Raw genomic sequence first — 22284 nt, 5'->3', positions numbered from 1 at the left:
CTAAGCAGTGGGCTGGATGGGAAGGAGTCCAGGAAAAGCTTGGCAATTGAAGGGAAGCCCAGCCCAAGAAGAGCAGTTGGCTTCTCTGCCTTTCCCTGCTAGCTGACTTTCCTCCCATCCATCTGAAGAACATACCTTCATTCCTTCAAACTGGGACAGTGCTCTCAGAGGGCTCAGCGCTCGCAGAATCCGGAAGGACTTCAAGACCTTTAAGTCGATGAGACTGGTCACAGAGACCTGGTGGGAAAAGAAGCCACAGGTAGTGCACCTGACTTGGTGCCCAGAGAACCCAGTGGGGATTAAGAGCTGTCTTTCTGAGAGGCAAACTCATTGTGCCCACAGTGGATTATCCAGACACAGAAACCAGCCAGACCCTGCTGGAAGGGGACGGCAGGTGAGAGGCTATTTTCCTCCTTGCCTGGTAAAGCTACAGCCCATATGGGTGAGAACAATGCATTTACACGATTTGCTTGATGAAAGACAAAGAAAAGCTGAGACACTGTTGTGAATTAAAGGAAACCAAAGAGACATGACAATGATAAGTCATGTGAGGTCCTGAGTTTGATCCTGGATTGCAGTGGGGGGAAAGGTGATGGTGTGTGGGTAGGGTGAATTAGCCATAAAGAACCTTGTGACAATTGAGAAAATTTGAAAATGGATGTGGGTTTTAGTATTGGATCATGTTAAATTCCTAACCTTGATAACTGTATTGTGACTGTGTGAGATAATATCCTTGTTCTTAGGAAATACACACTGAAATGTTGAGGGCTAATGGAGTGTGATGCCTGCAACTTAATCTCAAGCAGTTTAGGGGGAAAAAAATAGAAAAAATGATAAGGCAGATGGGCTGCAATGCTAACAATTGGTGAATCTGGGGGAAGAGTATAAGGGATTCTTTACACTACTTCTTGCAATTTTTCCATATGTTTGAAATGATACCAAAATCAAGTTATGAAGAAATAATTCTTTGTTTGCTAATATTTCCCTCCATTCAAATAGCTCCCATTTGGAGAATTAAATCCAATTTTCTCTCCTAACGTACTTCTTCCCTATGGGAGAGGACTGAGGATTGGAAAACTCCGTAAATACACTAACTTAAAACTCAACAAACCTGCTGAGCTTAAGCTGAAGGCCACTATTTGCAGATCTTCAGCCATTCTTATTGATTATGCAGACCCTTCAGAGGCTCAGCTTAGAAGGGGAGTGGCTCAGCATGACAGGAAGTGAATTATCCTGTCAATCTCATTGTAAAAGTAAAATATTTGCAAATTGAGAGAAATTGAGTGAATATGACAGAATAACCAGATTTTAAAATTTGTAACCAACTTTAAAAAATCACCACCAATTCAAAATGTGTTTATTTATAATGGTTTTTTCAAGTAGGTGTTTTTGTTCTTTTGTTTGTGACAGCATTGCCTGTTGGGAGACCTATTTAATCAGCTTTTCCACAAATACACCTACTTTGTTCCTAGCCAGAGGGAAAAGGATGGCAAAGCTTAGCAGTTCTGGCTTTACTAAATGACTGTTACCATGGGTGGGGAAGATGTTCCTAGAGGGGCATTGTACACCCTTTCGCCTGGAACTTCACCCCCAGTCTCTGTTCCACCAATTGGGAGACATTGATGAGACACACAAACATAAAAACATCCACATTCTTTCCCACTCTATGGCATTCTTCCAGGGGGGAAGTCTTCACTAGTTTTATTTTATTTCTACCTAATTTGCATTTATCACTCCACACTATGTTTTTGAGATTCCTATCATGTTGATATATATTCTCATGGTTTGCTCCTTTTAACTGTTATGAAATATTACAGCATATAAATATTCATATTTTATTAACTCATTCCCTCTTAGTGAATATATAAATTATTTCCATTTCTTTGCTACTATGAACAATAGCAAACTGGACAGACATGTGCATTTTTCCTGGGTACATACACAAAAGTTTTCCTTAAATGTATAACTAGAAGTGGTATTTCTGGGTTTGTAAATTGGGCTCATTTGTAATTTTACTTAAGAGTGCAAAACTTTCCACAAACTGTACGATAGTTAGCAGTGACTAAAAATTCCATTTTCCTAAATTTTTCTCATATTAGATATTATCCAACTTAAAAACTTTTGTCTATCTGATGAGTAAAAAGAAGTGTCTCATTTTAATATGCACTTCTGTGCTAACTGGTGATATGACTAGTGTGTATTTCTTTATACATTTATTAGCAACTTGAGCTCCTTCTGTGAATTGCCTATTTTCATCCTCCCATTCTTACACTGGGTTGTCTTTTTCTTGTTGATCTGTAGGGAGTATTTACACACTGTAGACAATAACTATCTGTTATGTATATGGCAAATACTGTCTCCAGGGTCTAGCCTGTCTTTAACTATAATTATGGTATTGTTGAACAAAAAAAAAAGTTTTACATTTTGAAATAGGTAAACTTATGTCTATATGTATGTACGTATGTATTTGTGGTTGTGTTTGCATTTTCTTACTCCACAATTATAAAGATCATTTTATATAATCTTGAGTAACAAGCAACATAAAAGGAGTATTCACATACACTCTCTCTCATTTAATCCGCACGACAATGCCCTGAATTAGGCAGTGTTGTACATCACTACCACGTTACAGATAAGGAAGCCTGAAGCTCAGAGGATCAGCAACTTGTTTCACGTGGAATTGGGTCTGTATGATGCTAAGGCTGATAATAGTAATAGTGGACCACACTTATTGTTTTTTGGTTGTTTTTTTTTTGCAGTACGCCGGCCTCTCACTGTTGTGGCCTCTCCCGTTGCGGATCGCAGGCTCTGGACGCGCAGGCTCAGCGGCCATGGCTCACGGGCCCAGCCGCTCCGCGGCATGTGGGATCTTCCCGGACCGGGCACGAACCCGTGTCCCCTGCATCGGCAAGCAGACTCTCAACCACTGCGCCACCAGGGAAGCCCCGGACCACACTTACTGAGTGCTTTCTCTGGGATTTATATTTACAGGATTATTTCTTTTCTTGCTCTACTCATTTCTGTTCCATTCATTTCGTTGTCAACTTTATGTTTGTCTCATTAAATAAGTTTGTGAGCCTCCCCTCTTTTTCTGTTCTTTGTAACAATTTAAACAAGGTTGGAGTTAACTGCTCGCCTTAGTCAGTTCAGGCTGCTATAACAGAATACCATACAATAGCCTGGATGTATAAACAACAGAAATTTCTCACAGTCTGGACGCTGGAAAGTCCAAGATTAAGATGCTGGCAGTCAGTGTCTGGTTGAGGGCCTATTTCCTGGTTCATAGACAGCCATCTTCTCCCTGTCTTCACATGGCAGAAGGAGTGAGAAAACCCTGTGGGGTCTCTTTTATAAGATCACTAATCCCATTCATGAGGGTTCAGGAATAAATGTCTTAGTCACCTCCCAAACACCAAAACACTGGAGATTAGGTTTCAACATACAAATTTGGAGCAGGGGTGGGACACAAACATTTAGTCTATAGCCACTGCTCCTTGGAAGTTTGCTAAACTTGTTTTCAAAACCACCTGGGCCTAATATCCTTTTTGAAAGTGTGGTATTCAACTACTGTTTTGATATTTAAATGGCTATTGTTAGATTTATGTTTTCAATTTTGTATCTGGTCAAATTTGGGCAATTTAGCATCTACACTCTCATTTTTACCCATATGAAAATTTATGTCAAAACTTCAAGCACTTTGCTTGAGGTTACACAGAAAGAGAGTAAACAAAGAAGATTTAGAATCAGTCTCCTAAGTTTAGGCCAGTAAACCACAGGTCCTAGATCAGAAATACCAATAATCTTTCCATTGTCTTATGCATTTTTCACTATAATCTAATAAGATAATGGGTATAGAGTGATTAGCACTCTGGAAACTCATAGGGATCGACATGATGATCATGGGGTTGCTTGTGTTGGAGCTCCAATGGCACTGATGCTTTTCTGAAATTCCTGAACCACACGGCTTATTTGTGCCCACCAACAAAATTATGGCTCTCCAGTGTGGTGTGCTGACCACACGGCTTATGCTATGCATTTGTCATATCTACTTCCTTAAATAGCAGGGACAAAGTCTAACAAATTAGGTCATGGTAGCAAGGATACAGATAGATGTTAAAATCAAGGGCTTTGGAGTGAGGCTTACTAGGTTTGAGTCTCACCTCCATCACTTCTAGCTGGGCAACCTTGAACATGTTTCTTAGCCTCTCTATGACTTAGTTTACTCCTTTGTATCTGGGAAAAATAACAATAACTACCACACGGAAAGGCTGTGAAAACTAAAAGACAGAATGCATATGAGGCATATGGCAAAGTACTGCTTTCTCTGGTACAGAGAAAACAGTGGAAAAATGTGATCTACTGTTACTACTACTGGCCTTAGCATCATACAGACCAAAGTGTGAATTCCAATTTCACCTGAAACAAATTGCTAACCCTCTGAGCTTCAGGTTTCCTTGTCTGTAATATGGTAGGTGATATATAGGTCTGCTTAACTTGGAACATTGTTGTTCAGATTAAATGAAAAAATGTATGTGAATAATCCTCTTTGTTGCTTGACAATTAAGACGGAGACCAGTCTAATCTGCTCGCTGCTGAGCTGCTTTGAGAAGTTTTGAAAAGAAATGAAAAGTTGGAAGGAGAAGTAAAAGTAGAGAATATGCAAAGTTATCCTAGATTTACATCAGACATAAGCAGTGCTTATGGAGAGAAGTGAATGAGTACTATCATGGAAAGGGTTGAGGTGGTGAGCGTATGAGATGCAGCGTATGAGGAGTGGGAACGAGGAAAGGCTGGACTGCTGATGGATGAATGTGAAGAAAAATATTTTGGAGAGGCACTCATATAAGGCACACAGGAAAAGCAGCTCCCATGTGATCCCCTCCTCCACCCCTACCCACCCACCCCTCAACCCCCACCTGCATGGGACACAGAGATGGTAAACTTACAATCACAATGATGAAATCGAGCCAGCACCAGGCACTGGTGAAATACTTCCTAAATCCAAAGGCCACCCATTTCAGACCCATCTCCAAGATAAAAATGTATGTGAAAATACTCTCAGTACAATTAAGTATTTTTTGGATTTTGGGTTGTGTACCAAGGTAAATATCTTCAAATACCTGAAATGACAAAGCACATCCATAGGCCAAGTTGAACTCTTTGCTGACTGTAACTTTTATTTTTCTTCCTTATTTGAATAAACTAGTACCTCTCTTGGTGACAAGGTTTTGTACAAAAGGTATTAAGGCTGAACTTTTCCAATAGAAAAAATTCCTTGAGTAAGTAAAACCAGAAGAAGGAAAATCCTATTTCTAGATTTCTGTTGCCACTATAGTTCCCCAGGCTCTCATCACTGGCTCCTGGAATATTTTTTTTAAAAATCTTAAAAAAAAAAAAATCTTCACCACATTATTTCCTGGTCTTCCTAATCCTTTCAACTCTTGCCAACAATATCTTGCCAACTTTTCCAGAACCTCCCAGTGGCATACACCATCTCTCTCATCCCCCTAGTTACCTGGATGGCTCTATTTCAGTGGCTCTTTGTTGCTTATAACATCAAGTCCAAACACCTTAGCCCACACTCTGGATCCTGCCAACCCTGAGGCTCATCGTCTTCCACCACAAACAGCATTATCCGTTACCCCAGTGTTCCCTACAGATGTGATCATTTTGTATGTGAACCATGATTTGCAAAAGTTTGGGAAGCAGTGGGCTAGAGCTCCCAATGTAAATTACTTTGAATATTAAATTTCATTAAGTGTGATTTATGAAAATTAGATATCCAAGCTTTTGGAGAGACGCTTTTCCATGCTACATCCAAACTTCCTTCACCTGAAGTATGTGTGCGTGTGACTCTTCAGGGCCTATATTACTAGGGTGTAAGCTGTCCTTTTGGTCTTTACAGTGTTACTGAGGATGAAAGAAAAGGGAGAAGAGGTACTAAACCTGCCAAGTCATTTGGCAGGCAATGCCAAATGAAGGCAAGAAAGAAATCAGCCCTGCTGTCAGGGACTAAGGTAATCCCACAGTCCCACAACCCTAGGGAAAAAGAATAAAGAATAAAACAGTCTCACTTCCAACCCCCAAGTGGGCTTTTGACTGAAGAAGGCCCTTCATCTCCTCCTCTGCCCCACTGGCTCCTGGTCAGCATTTAAGATCTCAGCTTAGCTTATATCTTCTATAGGAAACTGTCCTTCTTCCACAGGAATAGGTTAGGTGCCATCCTACATGGCCCTATGTCACCCACTGCTTCTCTGACTGTATCACTATGGCCCTGGTCTATAATTTTCTGGACTCCATCTGTCTTCCCTACTAGGCTCCAAGCTCCTGAAGGTCAGGGATTGTCTGTTTGCCTCTTGAGGAGAGACATATCTGAGTGGTGTTGGAAGCTCATTTCCTCTCTCATTTTGAAAACTTAGCAACAAGCTGGCTCAGCAGGTCTGAGTTTGCCCAATGGAAGAGCAGGCTGATATCAGCAACTGAGCTTTGGAAGCTCCCATAATATAACTAGGCCATTTCCTAATCCAGGAAGCTCCCATTATTAAGTAGTTGCCCAAATCAGAGCTTCTCAAACTCTAATGAGCCCCAAATCACTTAGGTTCTGATTCAGCTGGCCTGGGGTGGGCCTAAGACTCTGCATTTTTAATAAGCTGCCAGGTGATATGAGGCTGCTGGTTCATATGCCACATACGGTGGTGAGGGACTAGATGTTTCTTGTCTCCATTTCTCTATAAATACGTGTAGTGAAACAGGGCCTGGGTCCCTCTCCTGGAACCCCCTGCATTGTGTGCTCAGTATCACTGCCCAGCCTATGCTTGCCTCATCTGAAGGCAGATGAGGACTAGGAGGATTGTGTGCCCTCTGCTACTTTTCTGATTATAAGTTTTCTCACACGGTGCATGGGGTGTGTGTCTGTGACCTTGTGACAACACCACTGCTTTTCTCCTGACTAACACAGGGCGTGGCAGACAACAATGACCATTTGTGGAATAAATGCAAGAACGCTGTCTTTTGGAAGTGTAGACAGCTGGTGAGATGTAATCACCAGAAGATTACAGGGAACCCTACAGGGTGAGCGATAAAAATTAATGAAGGGAGTTCTCTGGGATGGTCTTAGGGAAATTTTCTTTTTTGTTTCAGGGACAATTTATATTGCAGTAAGCAGGTAAATGGGGATGTCTGTTGATCACAGGCTCTGGTGGGCCCCCATGTGTGCTCTTCTCCTTTCACCTAGAGATTACACAGGTGTAAAGCACTAACCAGGAAGGCAGGGGTGTAGGAACAAGACATGTCCTTGTCCCTCCTAGTAACTTGTGAAATGTTCTGTGACTCTAAATCCATAAGGGATAGCTCAGTACTCCATTCACTTGACATGACAAATAATAAGAGAATTTAGTTTTATATTATGGCCATTTTAAGAGGAGACACAGAACATAATGGGAGGGAGAGAGAGAAACATGTAGGTGATAAGAGAGAACACACTGTTGCCCAAGGTGAGGATATATGTGCAGACGAGGAAAGATGGACTACAAGGTGAGAAGAGAGAGGAGAAAGGAGTTAATGACTATATGGCTAGGGAGGCTGGTGGATTTAGTTATTTCCAAACCTCACTGGAAATCACACCATACCTCAATTTAGAAGGATCTGTCATACACATAAAGTGGTATCTCTTTGTCTCTCCTCTCAAGGGATCATGAGTGGTGAAAAATACCAAGGCAACTTATATCCTAATCTGGTCCCTGTTGACTTCTCCTCCTAATGTTTTACCTTTAGAAAGCAGCACTATGGTCTTCAGAAAAAAAGAGAATAGGAGCATTGCCGTCTAGAGGAGGAAACGTGTAGGATACAGTGAAAATGTCTAGAAATCCTCCATGAATGATGGACAGACTTGGAGTCAAGGGCAAGACTCCAACAGCCACTTTAAAGTGCCTATTTGGGGACTTCCCTGATGGTCCAATGGTTAAGACTACACACTTCCATTGCAGGGGGCACGGGTTCAATCCCTGGTAGGGGAAATAAGTTCCCGCATGCTGTGTGGTGCAGCCAATATATAAAGAAAGGAAAGAAAGAAAAGGAAGGAAGGAAGGAAGGAAGGGAGGGAGGGAGGGAGGGAGGGAGGGAGGAAGGAAGGAAGGAAGGAAGGAAGGAAAGAAAGAAAGAAAGAAAGAAAAAAGAAAAAGTGCCAATTTGGGTCATCCTTCCCACAGGTAAAGCATCTTCGGCTTGGGGATTTCCCAGTTGTAGCATTCCTCCAGAACTTGTTGTGCAAAACCCTGTCCCCTAAGGGGATACAACAGCAGAGATCCCACTTCTTCTTGGTCTCCCCACATTCACAGCCCAGTGAGGGGCCAAGTCAGAATGAAGCCACCCAGCTGCCTTGATCCCCAATGTCCCCAACAAGACATGATAATTTACCAGTGCCCCACTGCTCAGCAGAATCACAAAGATAATAAAGCTCTCAAACCAGCTGTGTTTCACTATTTGGTAGCAGGTTTTCCGCAGGTTCCACCAAATGATCCAGGGGAACTTCCTCTTGTCCATAGTACAGCATGGAGAGCAGCAATCCAGGCCTGCAAGGAATTAGCATCACTATCATTAGTGTCTATAATACATGTGCATTAATAGCCCAACTCTTCACCCCTCCTTGTACACACCATGTGAGTGGAGTCTTTTTCCAACCCCTTGAATCTGGGCTCAACCATGTGACAACATTTGGCCAACAGAGCAGAACAGGAGTCATAATGTGCCAGTTCTGACTCAGTGAGAAATTCAACAAAGATATAGAACTATAGGAAATATAAAAAAGAACCAATCAGAACTGAAGAATAACTAAAATGAAAAATGCACTGGAGGGAATTAACAGATTAGAGGATGCAGAAGAATGAAATCAGTGATCTGGAAGACAGGGTAGTGGAAATCACCCAATCAGAACAGCAAAAAGAAGAATTTTTTTAAATGTGAAGAGTTTAAGGGATCCCTGAGACAACATCAAGCATACTAACATTAGCATTATAGGGGCCTCAGAAGGAGAAAAAGGACAAAAGACTTATTTGAAGAAATAATGGCTGAAAACTTCCCTAATCTGGGGAAGGAAACAGACATCCAAGTTTGGAGATTGGGAGCACAGAGGTTCCCAAACAAGATGAACCCAAAGAGATCCATGCCAAGATACATTATAATTAAAATGTCAAAAAATTAAAGATAAAGAGAGACTCTTAAAAGCAGCAAGAGAAAAAGAACTAGCTTTACACAAGAGAACCTCCATAAGACTGTCAGATGATTTTTCAGCAGAAACTTTACAGAGCAAAGGGAATGGCACAATAGATTCAAATTTTTGACATTTTAATTATAATGTGTCTTGGTGTGGATTGCATTATTATTGTATTATTCAATTCTTTCCTACATTTTCTAAGTCTTCGTTGAAGTTCTTACTGGAATGAAGTTCATTTTCCTCCCTAGTTTGGTCAGAATTCTTATGATCATCTCTTTGAATTCTTTATTAGGTAAATTACTTACCTCTGTTTCTTTAGGGTTTTTCCTGGGGTTTTATTTTGCTGTTTCATTTGGAATACATTTCTCTATCTCCTCATTATGACTTTCAGTTTTTGTTTCTATGAACTAGGTTAAACAGCTACCTATCTTGGTCTCGAAGGAGTGGACTTGTGTGTGAGTATCGCGTGTAGATGGCTTGCACCTGGCAGCTTTAGCAGGGTAACTGGGGCTGGAGCTTGCCAGGGGCAATCTCTGGGGAGCACTCCTCCTAAGTCCACCCAGGCTGGACAGCTGGGGTTAGAGAGGGCTTGGGCTGGAGTCAGTCCCTGGGGAGTGCTGAGGCCAAAGCTGTCTTGGTGGGGTGGCTAGAGCTGGAGTGAGTGAGGGCTAGGGGGAGTTCTAGGGGTAACACAAACAAAGGTGCTCTCTGGTGCCTCTGACCCCACAGAGGGCTCCAGTACTTCCCTGCTCATTTTGGAGAAGCTCTAGGGTTAGTACATGGATTTCCTTCCAGTATAGTCTAGATGCCCTTTAAACTGCTGTTTTCTTGCTGCATCCCAAGGTAGGTGAGTCTGTGCTCTGGCCCCGTAGCCATATTCCTTCCTACTGTAGGTCACTAAGTTGGGGTGGCATTCCCATGGATATCATGTCTCCGTCTTTCCTACCTGTTTCTATGTGGTCTTTCTATGTGCAGTAGCTGTTCAATCAACCCTCAGGTCTTTTTCAGGAGGAACTGCTCTATAAGTAGGTGTAGAGTTGGTGTGTCCATGGAAGAAGGTGAGCTCAGGGACTTCCTACGCCACTATCTTGGACCCTTGCTCCCAGAGAAAAATCTTGAGAGATGAGTTGAGGGCCTGGCAAGGGCTGTAGTCAGCCCCAGACTTATGGTCAAGTTCTCTTGGTCTATGACCTCTAGTACATCCTGACAATTGATGTACTGGGAACTCTACCAAGTGGCAAAAATACCAGCCCAGTGGGCTTTCTGGGAAAGTTTTCTAGATTTTCTGCCCTGGTACTTGGGCTGTACAAGTTGACCCCACCTAAATCAAGAATTTCCTGAGGGCTTCCCTGGTGGCGCAGTGGTTGAGAGTCCGCCTGCCGATGCAGGGGACACAGGTTCGTGCCCCGGTCCGGGAAGATCCCACATGTCGCAGAGTGTCTAGGCCCGTGAGCCATGGCCGCTGAGCCTGTGCGTCCGGAGCCTGTGCTCCGCAACGAGAGAGGTCACAACAGTGAGAGGCCCGCATACCGCAAAAAAAAAAAAAAAAAAAAAAGAATTTCATGAAATGGTCCCAAGAATCCAGGGAAGACTCTTCACTTTTGTCTCCAGTAGAAGCAGAAAGAAGGCATCTATCAAAACCATAGATCTTCAAAAAATAACAGAATCTCACCCAAATATTCCATGAACTGAATGTAGGAATACTGCCACTTACCTTTGGGCAAACATCTCTCTGGTTCCTTTTTGGGAACCATTTCAAGTACCCGCCTAAAGGGATCCTGTGGACCAGTGGTGCTACATTCTGAGAGCACACTCGTAGCATCAGACTTCTGTACATCAGAACAAAGAAAGGGGGAATCACTTTCCAACACCCTCTGTCACCATGGTTAATACCTAATACCTTATTTTATGACTTTTTATGCATGAAATTAGCTAGGCAAAGGTATGAGGGGTGTCTAGAAAGTATACCTCTTGTTGCGTTCTTTCCTAAATGTTCTGACCAGCCCTGACTTCAGGAAAGAATTCTCTAACTGCTCTCCCTTGGTTGATGAAAGATAAGGCACATGAAGACACAGTGCCTCAACCTTTTCCTCCCTCTAAATCTTCTTACCTGATCTGCTGACTAACCCCAAATATGGAAGCCAGGTGATGAGAAGGATGCTACTTTACTGAGACTGAAACTGTCAGCTACCTCAACTCCCAGAATTATAGGCCTAGAACAGTGTTTCTCGTTGATTTTACCCTCCAGTAGACATTTTGGCAATGTCATTGATTTTACCCTTTAGGAGACATTTTGTCAATGTCTAAAGACATTTTTTATTTTTACAATGGGGGGATGCTATGGGCATCTAGTGGGTAGAGGCCAAAGTACTGCTGAACACCCTATAATACACAGAATAGTCCACATAACACAGAATTATCCTGTCCCAAATGTCACAGTGGAGAGGTTGAGAAACCCTGGCCTAGACCTTTGCTTAAGATCTAATTCTGGCAGTTTGCCTTGTACTAATCTTGATATTTTTCCACAGTGGCTATCTTGGAGAAGGTGTATGGATGAGCCATGTTTCTTCTGGGAACACCCTGGGAAAATTACCTTTCGGGGATTCTGTACCGACAGATAAAGATCACCTTCAGAGAATATGTCCATTTCCACACTCTGAGCTCCTGGACTGGTGGGCTCCTTGGTCTTCTGATGGAGTTCACTGGCCTGACACTGAGAAACCCCGAGTAGAATTAATATTCCTCCTGGACATCTCACTTGAGATGAAACAAGTTTGAATTCTATTTGGTTTTCTGTTTGTCATGAAAATTATTACATTATTAACATTTTTCGCTTTACTTTTGAAAACTGATCCTGGAAAAAGTCAACATAAAATAATTCTGGAACACTACTATAGGAAACAGATAACAAAACTTACTCATAAGTAATATAATCAAAACAATATGGTTTGGATACAAAATTCACCAAATAATTAAGAGGTGAAACTTACTGTAGCCTTTCAATTCAATGGCAAAATAATAAATTGTTTAATAAATGGTACTGGCATAATTAGTTATCCCTGAAAAAATATAACAATGTCAGAATACAGTAAAAATTAAAATCCATAATCATTTGATATTCTGATATAAAAACAGATGTATAAAAATATTAGAAGAATAACTAGGAAAATAATATTTTACTCTGTTGGGTACAGAGGGTTGGTTTAGCAAAATAGGTAACTGAAAGACATAAAGAAAATATGAAAATATATCACAACATAAAAATAAAAACTAAATTTTGTCTTATGACCTGCAGCTAAATCCAAGAAGGATATATGCAAAGTCACACCTTAAGTAAAGGTTTCATCCTAAAATCTATGTGAGGGTTCCTGTGAATCTGACACTGTAAGGTCATGATTTAAGAACACTTTTCCCCTTTGAACATATACACACAATAAACAGGTACACATTATCTATGGACCAGACACAGAACAAAAATATAAAGTAATAACAATTTAAAGCATGTAGCAGGTAATGGTGAATAAAAGTGCCCCGTGTGAGGAAAGAAACCACAGTTATGTCCAAAGCTTGAAACTATGGGCTGGGTTGAAGTTCTTGCACTTAAGAGAGAAAGTCAAAAGAAGCTGTGGTTTTGTGACCACCTAGAGGGGTGAGATAGGGAGGGTGGGAGAGAGGGAGACGCAAGAGGGAAGAGATACGGGGATATATGTATATGTATAGCTGATTCACTTTGTTATAAAGCAGAAACTAACACACCATTGTAAAGTAATTATACTCCAATAAAGATGTTAAAAATAAATAAACAAATAAAAGAAGCTGTGGTCAAGGCTTGGGATTACAATTATACAAAGCTGCAAACCTAGAGAGGAAGGAGGAAGCACAGCCTCAGAAACAAGACCTGGGCAATGGGAGCCACTGGTTCAGTGACTGGATCTGCAAAATGCCTAGTATCACTATTAGACAAGAATCCCAAGTTGGCAATACAAGACTTAGTTCTGAAATGGATCCTCTAGGAGGGTCGATTAAAGATACCACAGAACTTAGACTGCAAAGAGAGGGACAGATCGTCCCACAAAGATGAGCTTTCAAATTCACACTCCAAAATGTATGAGGAGACAAACATAAAACCAGTAGCCCTCAAAAATTAGCTACAGGGAGGTGAATTTACTTGAGAAAAAAGTGAAATTAGTATAGTAATCTGAAAGCATCATGAAAATTAACAAGTTTAGAATTTAATTTAAAAAAGATATACAGAATTTCGCTTCCTGGATAGTAAAGTAAGAAGCTCTGCAGACATGCTCCACAGGAAAATTAACATAAGTGGTGGAAAGTATTCGTAAAAAATCATTTAAGTTTCTGGAAATTGTCCTAAGGGCATACAGCAAATGAAGAAATATTTACTAAAAAAACTACATTTCAGTAATAACAGCAGGAGTCTATGTCACTTGAGCCATGATCTGCTCTCTTCCTTCCCACCCCCAGCTCAGTGTGACAGAAGCTCCACTCTAGGCAGATGTGACCAAGAAGATGGGGCTCCCTTTACCCTCAGCTCCCAATCAAGAGATATGTATCTCACCAGAAGGTGCAGGTTACCAACTTTTCTCATCTCCTCCAACTCTGAGTTGAAGAGGCTAAATTTCTGGTGAATGTGGCCAAGAAGTTGGATTTCCTTTTTCAATTCAGTTTCTACTCATAGGACAGAGACTCTATTCCAGGTTCAAAAGCTTGAGAATACCAGGGTGCTGATCACCCTTACTCTAGCTAGTTTGCAGGGCAGAGGTTCCATGAAGGAAGAGGGAGGCTGAGAGATGAGAGACTACTACTGCCCCTCTGAGTACCAGGGGTAGTGGCTATGGCTAAGTGATCCTTCCCAGGGTGGTAGGCAATACGTAAGAAACAAAATCTCTTTTTGTGCTATTCATTTCACCTTCCACACTCCCTTTCTCACCTTTCAGCCAATTCAAACTCTATACTTCTTCTTTTAGGGCTCAACCAAAGGCACTTGATTCCCCTGTTGCCCCAGCCCACTCTGATCGTGTTCCCCTCTGAACTCCTCTGACACCGCCCACCTGTGCCACATGTGCAGGACCATGATCAGAACCAGCCCCGGATGTGCAGCTGCCACATTTTATACCCTTATCATCTCTGCATAGTGCTCAGAACAGGGCAGGCCACCAGTGCCCTATGGCAACTCTAGCTTTGTACAACCTCTAAGTCTACGTGTGAACCTTCATACCTGTTTTCCAGCCTCAGGTTGTGTGATAGGCTGTGCCTTATCTTCACCAGGGGATTCAGCATCATCTTCTTCCTCTGCTAGTGGGGCCAACCAAGTCCGATCATGCCCGACACTCAAGGTCTTTGGTGCGGAAGTCAGTACACCAAACTCCTCCCAGGTCTCTGGGCCCTTTCTCATCTCTGTGACCAGGGGAATGACACCTTTGCTCTCTGCCTCAGGGCCTTCTGTCACCTCTTCTTCCTTTGGTAAATGTTGTCTCCTGCACCACTTGGTACAAAAATGCTCAAGAGTGCATATGACAAAACAAAAAGCCCGGCAGAACCGGTCCAAGGCTAACTGGACTTTGGTTTTCCTGACCTCTCCTTCCAAGTGTCCATCTCTCTCCTCATTGCTGAAGGAATTGAGCAGCAAGGCAATGAAGAGGTTGAGTACCTGGGAAGGGGCAAAGGGAGGGGGGACATAAGGAGAATGAAAAATTTAGCAAAGGAAAGAATACAGTAGGTTTCCACAACAACTTTTCCCCAAGACCCAAAACAAAATCAAGTGAGAGTTCTATGTCCTTCTGCCTCCCAAGAAAGTTCATCTGTAAAATAAATAAAAGGAGAGAAGATTGAGGAAGTAATAGGGACATCAAGATAAGACCAAAGAAAAACTGAAGTTAAAGGGTGCAGACAGACATATCCAGTCTGTCTGCGTGTAAGCAGCACATATTGTAGAACCTGGCCAGGGTAAGGCTGAATGGCGAAACCATGTGGCAAAATCAAAAGTGGATATTCCTTGGGGATCAGCCAGAATCATGAGGTTGGACTTTCTCTGGAATTGCCCACAGGGATATGGGTCTGATGTCTAAGACTGCTGTGCTAGGAGGTCCTCTCCTGTCTGCACAATTTGAGAGATGGTATACTTGTGCAGGCTTTTTTTAATCTCTTTTGTTTGTGGCTCTCGCCAGCTCAAACATATACAGCTCTCTGGGAGAAGTGTCTTGTGGGTGTTAACGGGTCTAGTCACTCTTCCTCAGCTTCACCAGGAGAATTCCCAGGTCCGAATCTTTGCTCAAGCTCTCCTCTATTTGCTAAGTCCTCTTTGCATCTTAAGTGCCCTTCTCAAGTACTGTGTCTCCCACAAAGCCTTTCTTAGTGCTCCCTTCCTACTCCCTTGGGTGATACCCTGCCCTTCTGATCTTTCGTATCTCTTACTGTCTATCAACATCACTTATTAGGTATTTAGGAGAGTTAATTTTATTTCTATGTGGATTGCTAATTATATTTGCATGATAGCCCCAACTCAGTTCTGAAGAACTTATGCTCAGGTATCCCTGTCTGTCTCCTGTCTCTTCATACCCTCACTGGTGTACACCTAATTAGCCTCTCCATAATAGCCATGTTTCCAGCTGCAAGTAACAGACTCAGGGCAGCTTACACAGTAAGAAAATGTCACATGACAAGATATTTGAAACGTTTTAAACAGGGGACCAATTATGACCCGACAATAGGTTTGTTCCACCTTCCCTCTATCTTCCTCAGTGCTTACTTTGTCTTAGTTTAGTTCTTCTCATGGTTGTATAATGTTTGCAGTTCTACCAAGAGTCACGGTCATAAAAGGTCCAGAGGAAGAAAAAGGACTACTTTTTTTTCCTCATCCCTCCTTCCTCCTCCTCCTCCTCTTCCTTCTCCTCCTCCTTCTTCTTTTAAACAACAAGAAACCTTCCTCAGTGGACATCTCTTTACATCTATTGAACAAATTAAGTCAAAAACCCCTACCTCGGCCAATCAATGGCAATCTGAATAACCACCTGGAGTAGGATAGACATTGGGACATCTTTATGAGCACTACGTGACAAGGTTTTCTTTCATGCTTACCGTACTGTCTTCAAACAAAATTCAAATGCAGATTTTAAAATATTATATAACATTACATTTATAATACTATACTTAGAGTAACAATTTTCACTAGTGAAGTGTTACGAAAGAAGTCAATGCATTTGTTTAGTCCATGTATTTAATACAATGACAACAACAACAAAACTAAGACACTCACCACGAGTTTTCCTATCACCATGATCAACAGAAACACAATAATGCACAGTGCTTGGTTAGCTTCTTGCATACATTCCCACATGTTTTCGATCCATTCCCCACAGAGGATGCGGAATACCACCAGAAAGGAGTGGTAGAAATCCCCCATGTGCCAGCGTCGTAAACATGGGACTGCAGGGTCATGGGACTTTGAATTACTCTTTATGCAATTGAATTTAGAGCCAAAAAGCTGCATGCCAACTACTGAGAAAATAAAGACCACAATGGCCAAGACCACAGTCAGGTTTCCAAGGGCTCCAACGGAATGGCCAATTATCTTAAGCAGTGTGTTTAAAGTTGGCCAGGATTTGGCTAACTTGAAGACCCTCAGCTGTAAAAACAGACAATAAACAAAAATGGAAGAAAAGCCAGTTAAGAACAAATTCCATCTGCTCAGCTATAATTTAAATGACATGTTCCCAAACCACAGCATTTATAACTTTCAGATCCATCCTAAACATGGTCACCAACTCCATGTCCCAAGCTAATATTCACCTGTATCTACTTTTTGTTTTAAAAATGGAATATTTTGGTCTAAGATTTTAAATGATAGAGACTTTGGGATCATGATGGTGGAATTGAGCATACATGTTTATTAAATATAATGAATGTATTGGAACCGTACATAATGTACCAAGGGTCAAAAACTTTGGCCCCAGGGCCAAATCCATCCCATTGCCTGCTTTTATATGGCCTGAGAGGTAAGAATGTTTTTTACATCTTTAAATGGTTGGAAATAATTTTTTTAAATATTTCATTACACATGAAAATTGCATGAAGTTTAAATTTCCATGTCCATAAATAAAGTTTTATTGGAACACAGCCACACACATGCGTTCTCTACTGTCTACAGCTACTTTTGTACTACGATAGCAAAGCTGAGTGGTTTCGACAGAGACCATATGGCCTGTAAGGCTGAAAATATTTACCGTCTGGCCTTTTACAGATAAAGTTTGCTAACTCCTGTATTATACATTTGAGGTCACAAGTTTGAATCTAAACTTCATAAGGATGACAAGAGTAACATGATGTTTTGTACCTAGGAGAGAAAAGGCAATCAGCCAGTCAAGACACACTCTCTTTTTCCACGAGAAATTTTCTCCATGGAAACTTACAGACCTTATAGGAGACAATAACCTTAGAAAAAACACAGCAACTAGTTTCATAGATTATTTCTTATATTAACTTTCAATGTAAACCAGTGGTTTCACTCCAAAGTACAATCCTGTTAAGTATCAACTATTTGGGGGGTGGGGAGATACTGCAGGTCAGTAAGACTTATATCACAAGAGAAGGACCACAACTGTCTACTTAGAGGGGAGCTGAGGGCATCTCAGGGAGAAACTGTGGTTCTGTTCTTATCCACAGGCAATGCCACAGAGCTCCTTGCCTCATAGCATGGCTGTAATAAGCCTAAACAATAGTAAAGCAAATGTAATTTTGCTCACCCAAGCACCAATAAAACTTTAGGGAGCAGCCTAATAATGCCTGACTTTAAGCAGTGTGATTTCTAACATATGCCAAGTATAAAATGTATGCTTAAGTAACTGAATCAAATGTCTTATTCTACAGGCTTAGAAATCCTATCCATGCCAAAAAAAAAAGTAAATCTCTGAAAGGGGACAAGAGGTCACCTTTTGTGGTTTCCCTATTACCCTCCCACATGTGATTTCTCTGTGATTTCTGTCCATACCTCTTGTGGGGTCTGTCACACTCCACTTTACCTCATGGTCATTTCTGGGCCTGTCTTGTATCTTCCCTAGACTGCAAACTCCTTGTAGGCAGTGTTTTCCTCACCTTTGAACCTTCCCTCATGTACATATCAGGTGCTCGGCAAAGGTTGCCAGGATGCCTCCAATGGTTCGTGGATGGAGGGCAAAGACTACAGAAAAGGCATGTGGTACTGGCAGCAATGAGGAGGGACCCTGTGAGATAACACCTGCAGGCAGCACCCGACCCCCGTCCTGGGCTCTGTAGTCTACACCCACTTGGTGAGCCCAGCTGTGAGGATGCCTGGCTCAGAGCTCTGTGGGGGAAGAGATCATTGGAGGGGTTCTACATGAAGCAAGGAGCAGAGTCCTGATACCAGAAGACACAATTTTGCATCTGGTTGCCTGAAGGATCATCTTGTGGAGGGAGAGGGAGGAAAGTAGGGGTTTACCTGAGAGAAGACGCCTTGGGACTCACAAAGGTATTAAAGGCCTGGGTGGGAGGAGGAGTGCAGTTTTGGTTCTCAGGTTAAGGTAAGATGGTAAAGTTTAATCCAAACTAGCTACTGAACTCACTCAAGACTCTTCAATCCTGTCAGATAAGTTATTCAGTATAGGACTTCCCTGGTGGAGCAGTGGATAAGACTCTGCGCTCCCAATGCAGGGGGCCCAGGTTCGATCCCTGGTCAGGGAACTAGATCCCACATACATGCCACAACTAAGAGTTCAAATGCCACAGCTAAGGAGCCTGCCTGCTGCAACTAAGGAGCCCGCCTGCCACAACTAAGACCCGGTGCAACCAAATAAATAAATAAAGAGCTGGTTAAATTGGATTATCATCCTGACAGCCCCTTAAAAAAAAAAAGAAGGAAAGAAAGTGCCTTACCACTCTTAAGGAACGAAGTGACATACAACTTTGTTTTCCTGGACACATACTATTTATTATCACCTCTGCAAAACTCAGAAGAGCAATAATGCTGTCAAAAATGTTCCAGCCTCCATGAAAGTAGTGGTAGGGATCCAGCGCAATGATTTTTAGGCACATTTCAGCCATGAAAATGCCAGTGAAAACCTACAGTGAGACAAAGAAAAATGAGAAAAGGAAGCTACCTCTTCTTGGAGATACACTTTTAAGAATGGTCCAAGGGAATTACAGAGGTTACAAAGAAATAAAATGTATTCTCATGCTTGATACAATATGCCCTGCAATCCACACACAAAAAAAACGTTTACCACTGTAGTATGAACCTCACTCTACCTTTGCCCCTCTCTCTGCCCTCCTCCATGGCCTCCACTCCAGTGTCACCAAGCTAAGAGACATCAGGATGGAGAATAAATATTATTTTCCATTCTGTTAAAAAATAAAGCAAAATTGACTTCTTGGTAGATGGCAGAGTAATAGGAAGTGTCAAGCAATTCCTCCTCTGAATTCTCTTTAAGATACTAATAACTCTGAAGTGGGGGGGGGGTACACAACAGCTCTGAAAACTAAAGATAAATATCGTTCATAAACCAGAATGCAGGAGGAGTTCACCTAACCATTCAATCTCAACACCTTGATCAGAAAAAAAAAAAAAAAAAAATTAAAAGGGCCCAGAGCAGAGAACTGAAAAATACTACCAGGCACAGAAAAATGTCTTTGAGCAACCTGATATAGAGGATAAACCCTAGATGGGTTATGGTTGAAAGGAAGATTAGCGAGTCAGAATATAATCCTAAAGACTCACTAGAATGCAGGGTGCATCATTCCAGAACAAAATATCAAAGAATTAAAAGGAGGGGCAAGAGCTTAAAAAGCACTAAACTATGTCTTTTCCGAGGGGAAAGTAATTCTCTGTCTTTAACAATTAGATAATACAGGCTTAAGAAATTTGCAAAATGTAGCATAGTAGCCAAATTCAAAACTAAATCTATCTTCTATTCTTTGCAGAAGATAAAGCAAAGCATTCCTTCATAGCAAATAGCACTTTCTCTATCACACATACACACACACACACACACACACACACACACACACATATTAAATAGAAATGAGAAAAACAATAGTATGAAAATAATAGGGTAATATGAAAAGGGTTAAAGTCTTTTAAAATGTCCTTTTTTTTGTTGTTATTGTTGTTTTGTTTTGTTTTGTTTTTTGTGGTTCGCGGGCCTCTCACTGTTGTGGCCTCTCCCATTGCGGAGCACAGGCTCCGGACGCGCAGGCTCAGTGGCCATGGCTCATGGGCCCAGCCACTCTGCGGCATGTGGGATCTTCCCGGACCGGGGCACGAACCCGTGTCCCCTGCATCGGCAGGCGGACTCTCAACCACTGCACCACCAGGGAAGCCCCCAGGGAAGCCCCTAAAATGTCCGTCTTAACAGGGGTCCCCAACCTCCAGGCCACAGACCAGTACTGGTCTGTGGCCTGTTAGGAACCAGGCAGGAGGTGAGCGGCAGGCGAGCGAGCGAAGCTTCATCTACTGCTCCCCATCGCTCGCACTACCACCTGAACCATCTCTCCGCTCCACAGTCCGTGGAAAAACTGTCTTCCACGAAACTGGTCCCTGGTGCCAAAATGGTTGGGGACTGCTGGGGCTTCCCTGGTGGCACAGTGGTTGAGAATCTGCCTGCTAATGCAGGGAACACGGGTTCGAGCCCTGGTCTGGGAGGATCCCACATGCAGCGGAGCAACGAGGCCCGTGAGCCACAACTACTGAGCCTGCACGTCTGGAGCCTGTGCTCAGCAACAAGAGAGGCCGCGATAGTGAGAGGCCCGTGCACTGCGATGAAGAGTGGCCCCCGCTTGCCACAACTAGAGAAAGCCCTCGCACAGAAACGAAGACCCAACACAGCAAAAATAAATAAATTAATTAATAAACTCCTATCTCCAACATCTTAAAAAAAAAAAAAAAGGTTGGGGACCGCTGTGTTATAAGACTCTCCTCTTTAGTTCTGGAAACAGCAAAAACAACCCCTAAATGATTAAATTTCCTTATTAAAAAGTAACACGTGATCTATTTTTATAAATAATTCAATGACTTACTATTTATAAAATACATCCCTAAAATAAAATGACACAAGTTAAAATAAAAGGATAGGCATAAATAAACACAGAATAGGCAAATAAAAAGAAATCAAGGGTGGCAAAGAAAAATCAAAGCTTATACCTATCTTCTCCCTTTAAACCTTGCTGCCTATTCCTGCCCAGTGCCATAACCAGCGCCTAAAAGCAGGCAGTGTTGCGCATGCCAGTTAACTGTGCTGGACTGATCTCCATCCCCTTTTGACCCACTCTTCCTCCTCCTGTCTCCTTCAGGCTTTAGGTGTCTGAGCCCAACAGCGTCCCTAGATGCTTTGGGACCATTGGTTTTGCAATCCAATTCAATTGCTAGTTATGACTTCTTGGGAGCTCAATGTACTCGCTTGATTCAAGCAATTCTGACGCCTAGAGAGTCCATTTCTAAGTCTAGTCCACAGAACTCCACAGGCCAGCTTAATCCTGGTCCATCCATCAGACAGGAGAGGTCTGAATGTGTTCTTTCAAGCTCAGGGCTCCAAGGCCTCCCTGCACCACCAACACGAGGGCACAAGAGGAGAGGTGGCTGCCCCTTTTTTTGCATGTCTAGGGAATGGGGCACATGGAACAGATGCACAGGCTACATAATCAGCTCTGCATGTTCCTCTTCAATTTTCAGGATCCAGGGTCCAGCTGCTGCCTGTGTTCTCAGACACCAACAATGTCCCTGTGTTCCTTTTGCCTCTGGAGAGAGTGAAGAAGAATGTCACTTAATTTGCCAGCTTCCAACTGTAAAATGCAACTTCACCTCAGCATCCAGGATACCTGGTCAGTGGGAAATGTGAGAGGCGGGCTTTGGCTATTTCCCACAGTTGGACCAGCAGATGAAGTGATGGACAGACCACCTTTGCAATTGGGAAGCTCTGTCCAGGGGGATGACTCTGGGTTCTTTGAGTATTCTCTGGAATTTATCCAATAACTCCATCTACCAGAAGATGCTGAAAGATGGGTCCTGCTAACTCTGTCGAGGTAGGGACTGTGGCCCTGAGGGCACA

General features: G+C 42.3%; 1 protein-coding gene across 1 annotated transcript in view; it reads right to left on the bottom strand.

Annotated features, from left to right (window-relative positions):
* SCN11A (sodium voltage-gated channel alpha subunit 11) overlaps positions 1-22284 on the bottom strand; it is a 130669-nt gene that overhangs the window by 19130 nt on the left and 89255 nt on the right. Inside the window, exons 17-24 of the mRNA XM_060022322.1 lie at positions 19118-19303; positions 16485-16853; positions 14448-14879; positions 11805-11924; positions 10926-11040; positions 8416-8570; positions 4947-5120; positions 136-237 (exon numbers count right to left, since the gene is read on the bottom strand). Of these exons, the coding sequence (XP_059878305.1) occupies positions 136-237; positions 4947-5120; positions 8416-8570; positions 10926-11040; positions 11805-11924; positions 14448-14879; positions 16485-16853; positions 19118-19303 (1653 nt within the window). The remainder of the gene's footprint in view (positions 1-135; positions 238-4946; positions 5121-8415; positions 8571-10925; positions 11041-11804; positions 11925-14447; positions 14880-16484; positions 16854-19117; positions 19304-22284) is intronic.

The sequence above is a fragment of the Delphinus delphis genome, chromosome 10 (assembly GCF_949987515.2).
Source record: "Delphinus delphis chromosome 10, mDelDel1.2, whole genome shotgun sequence".
Classification (NCBI taxonomy): domain Eukaryota; kingdom Metazoa; phylum Chordata; class Mammalia; order Artiodactyla; family Delphinidae; genus Delphinus; species Delphinus delphis.
The sequence above is the reverse complement of the archived record's forward strand: the minus strand, read 5'-3'. Positions and strand labels throughout refer to the sequence as shown.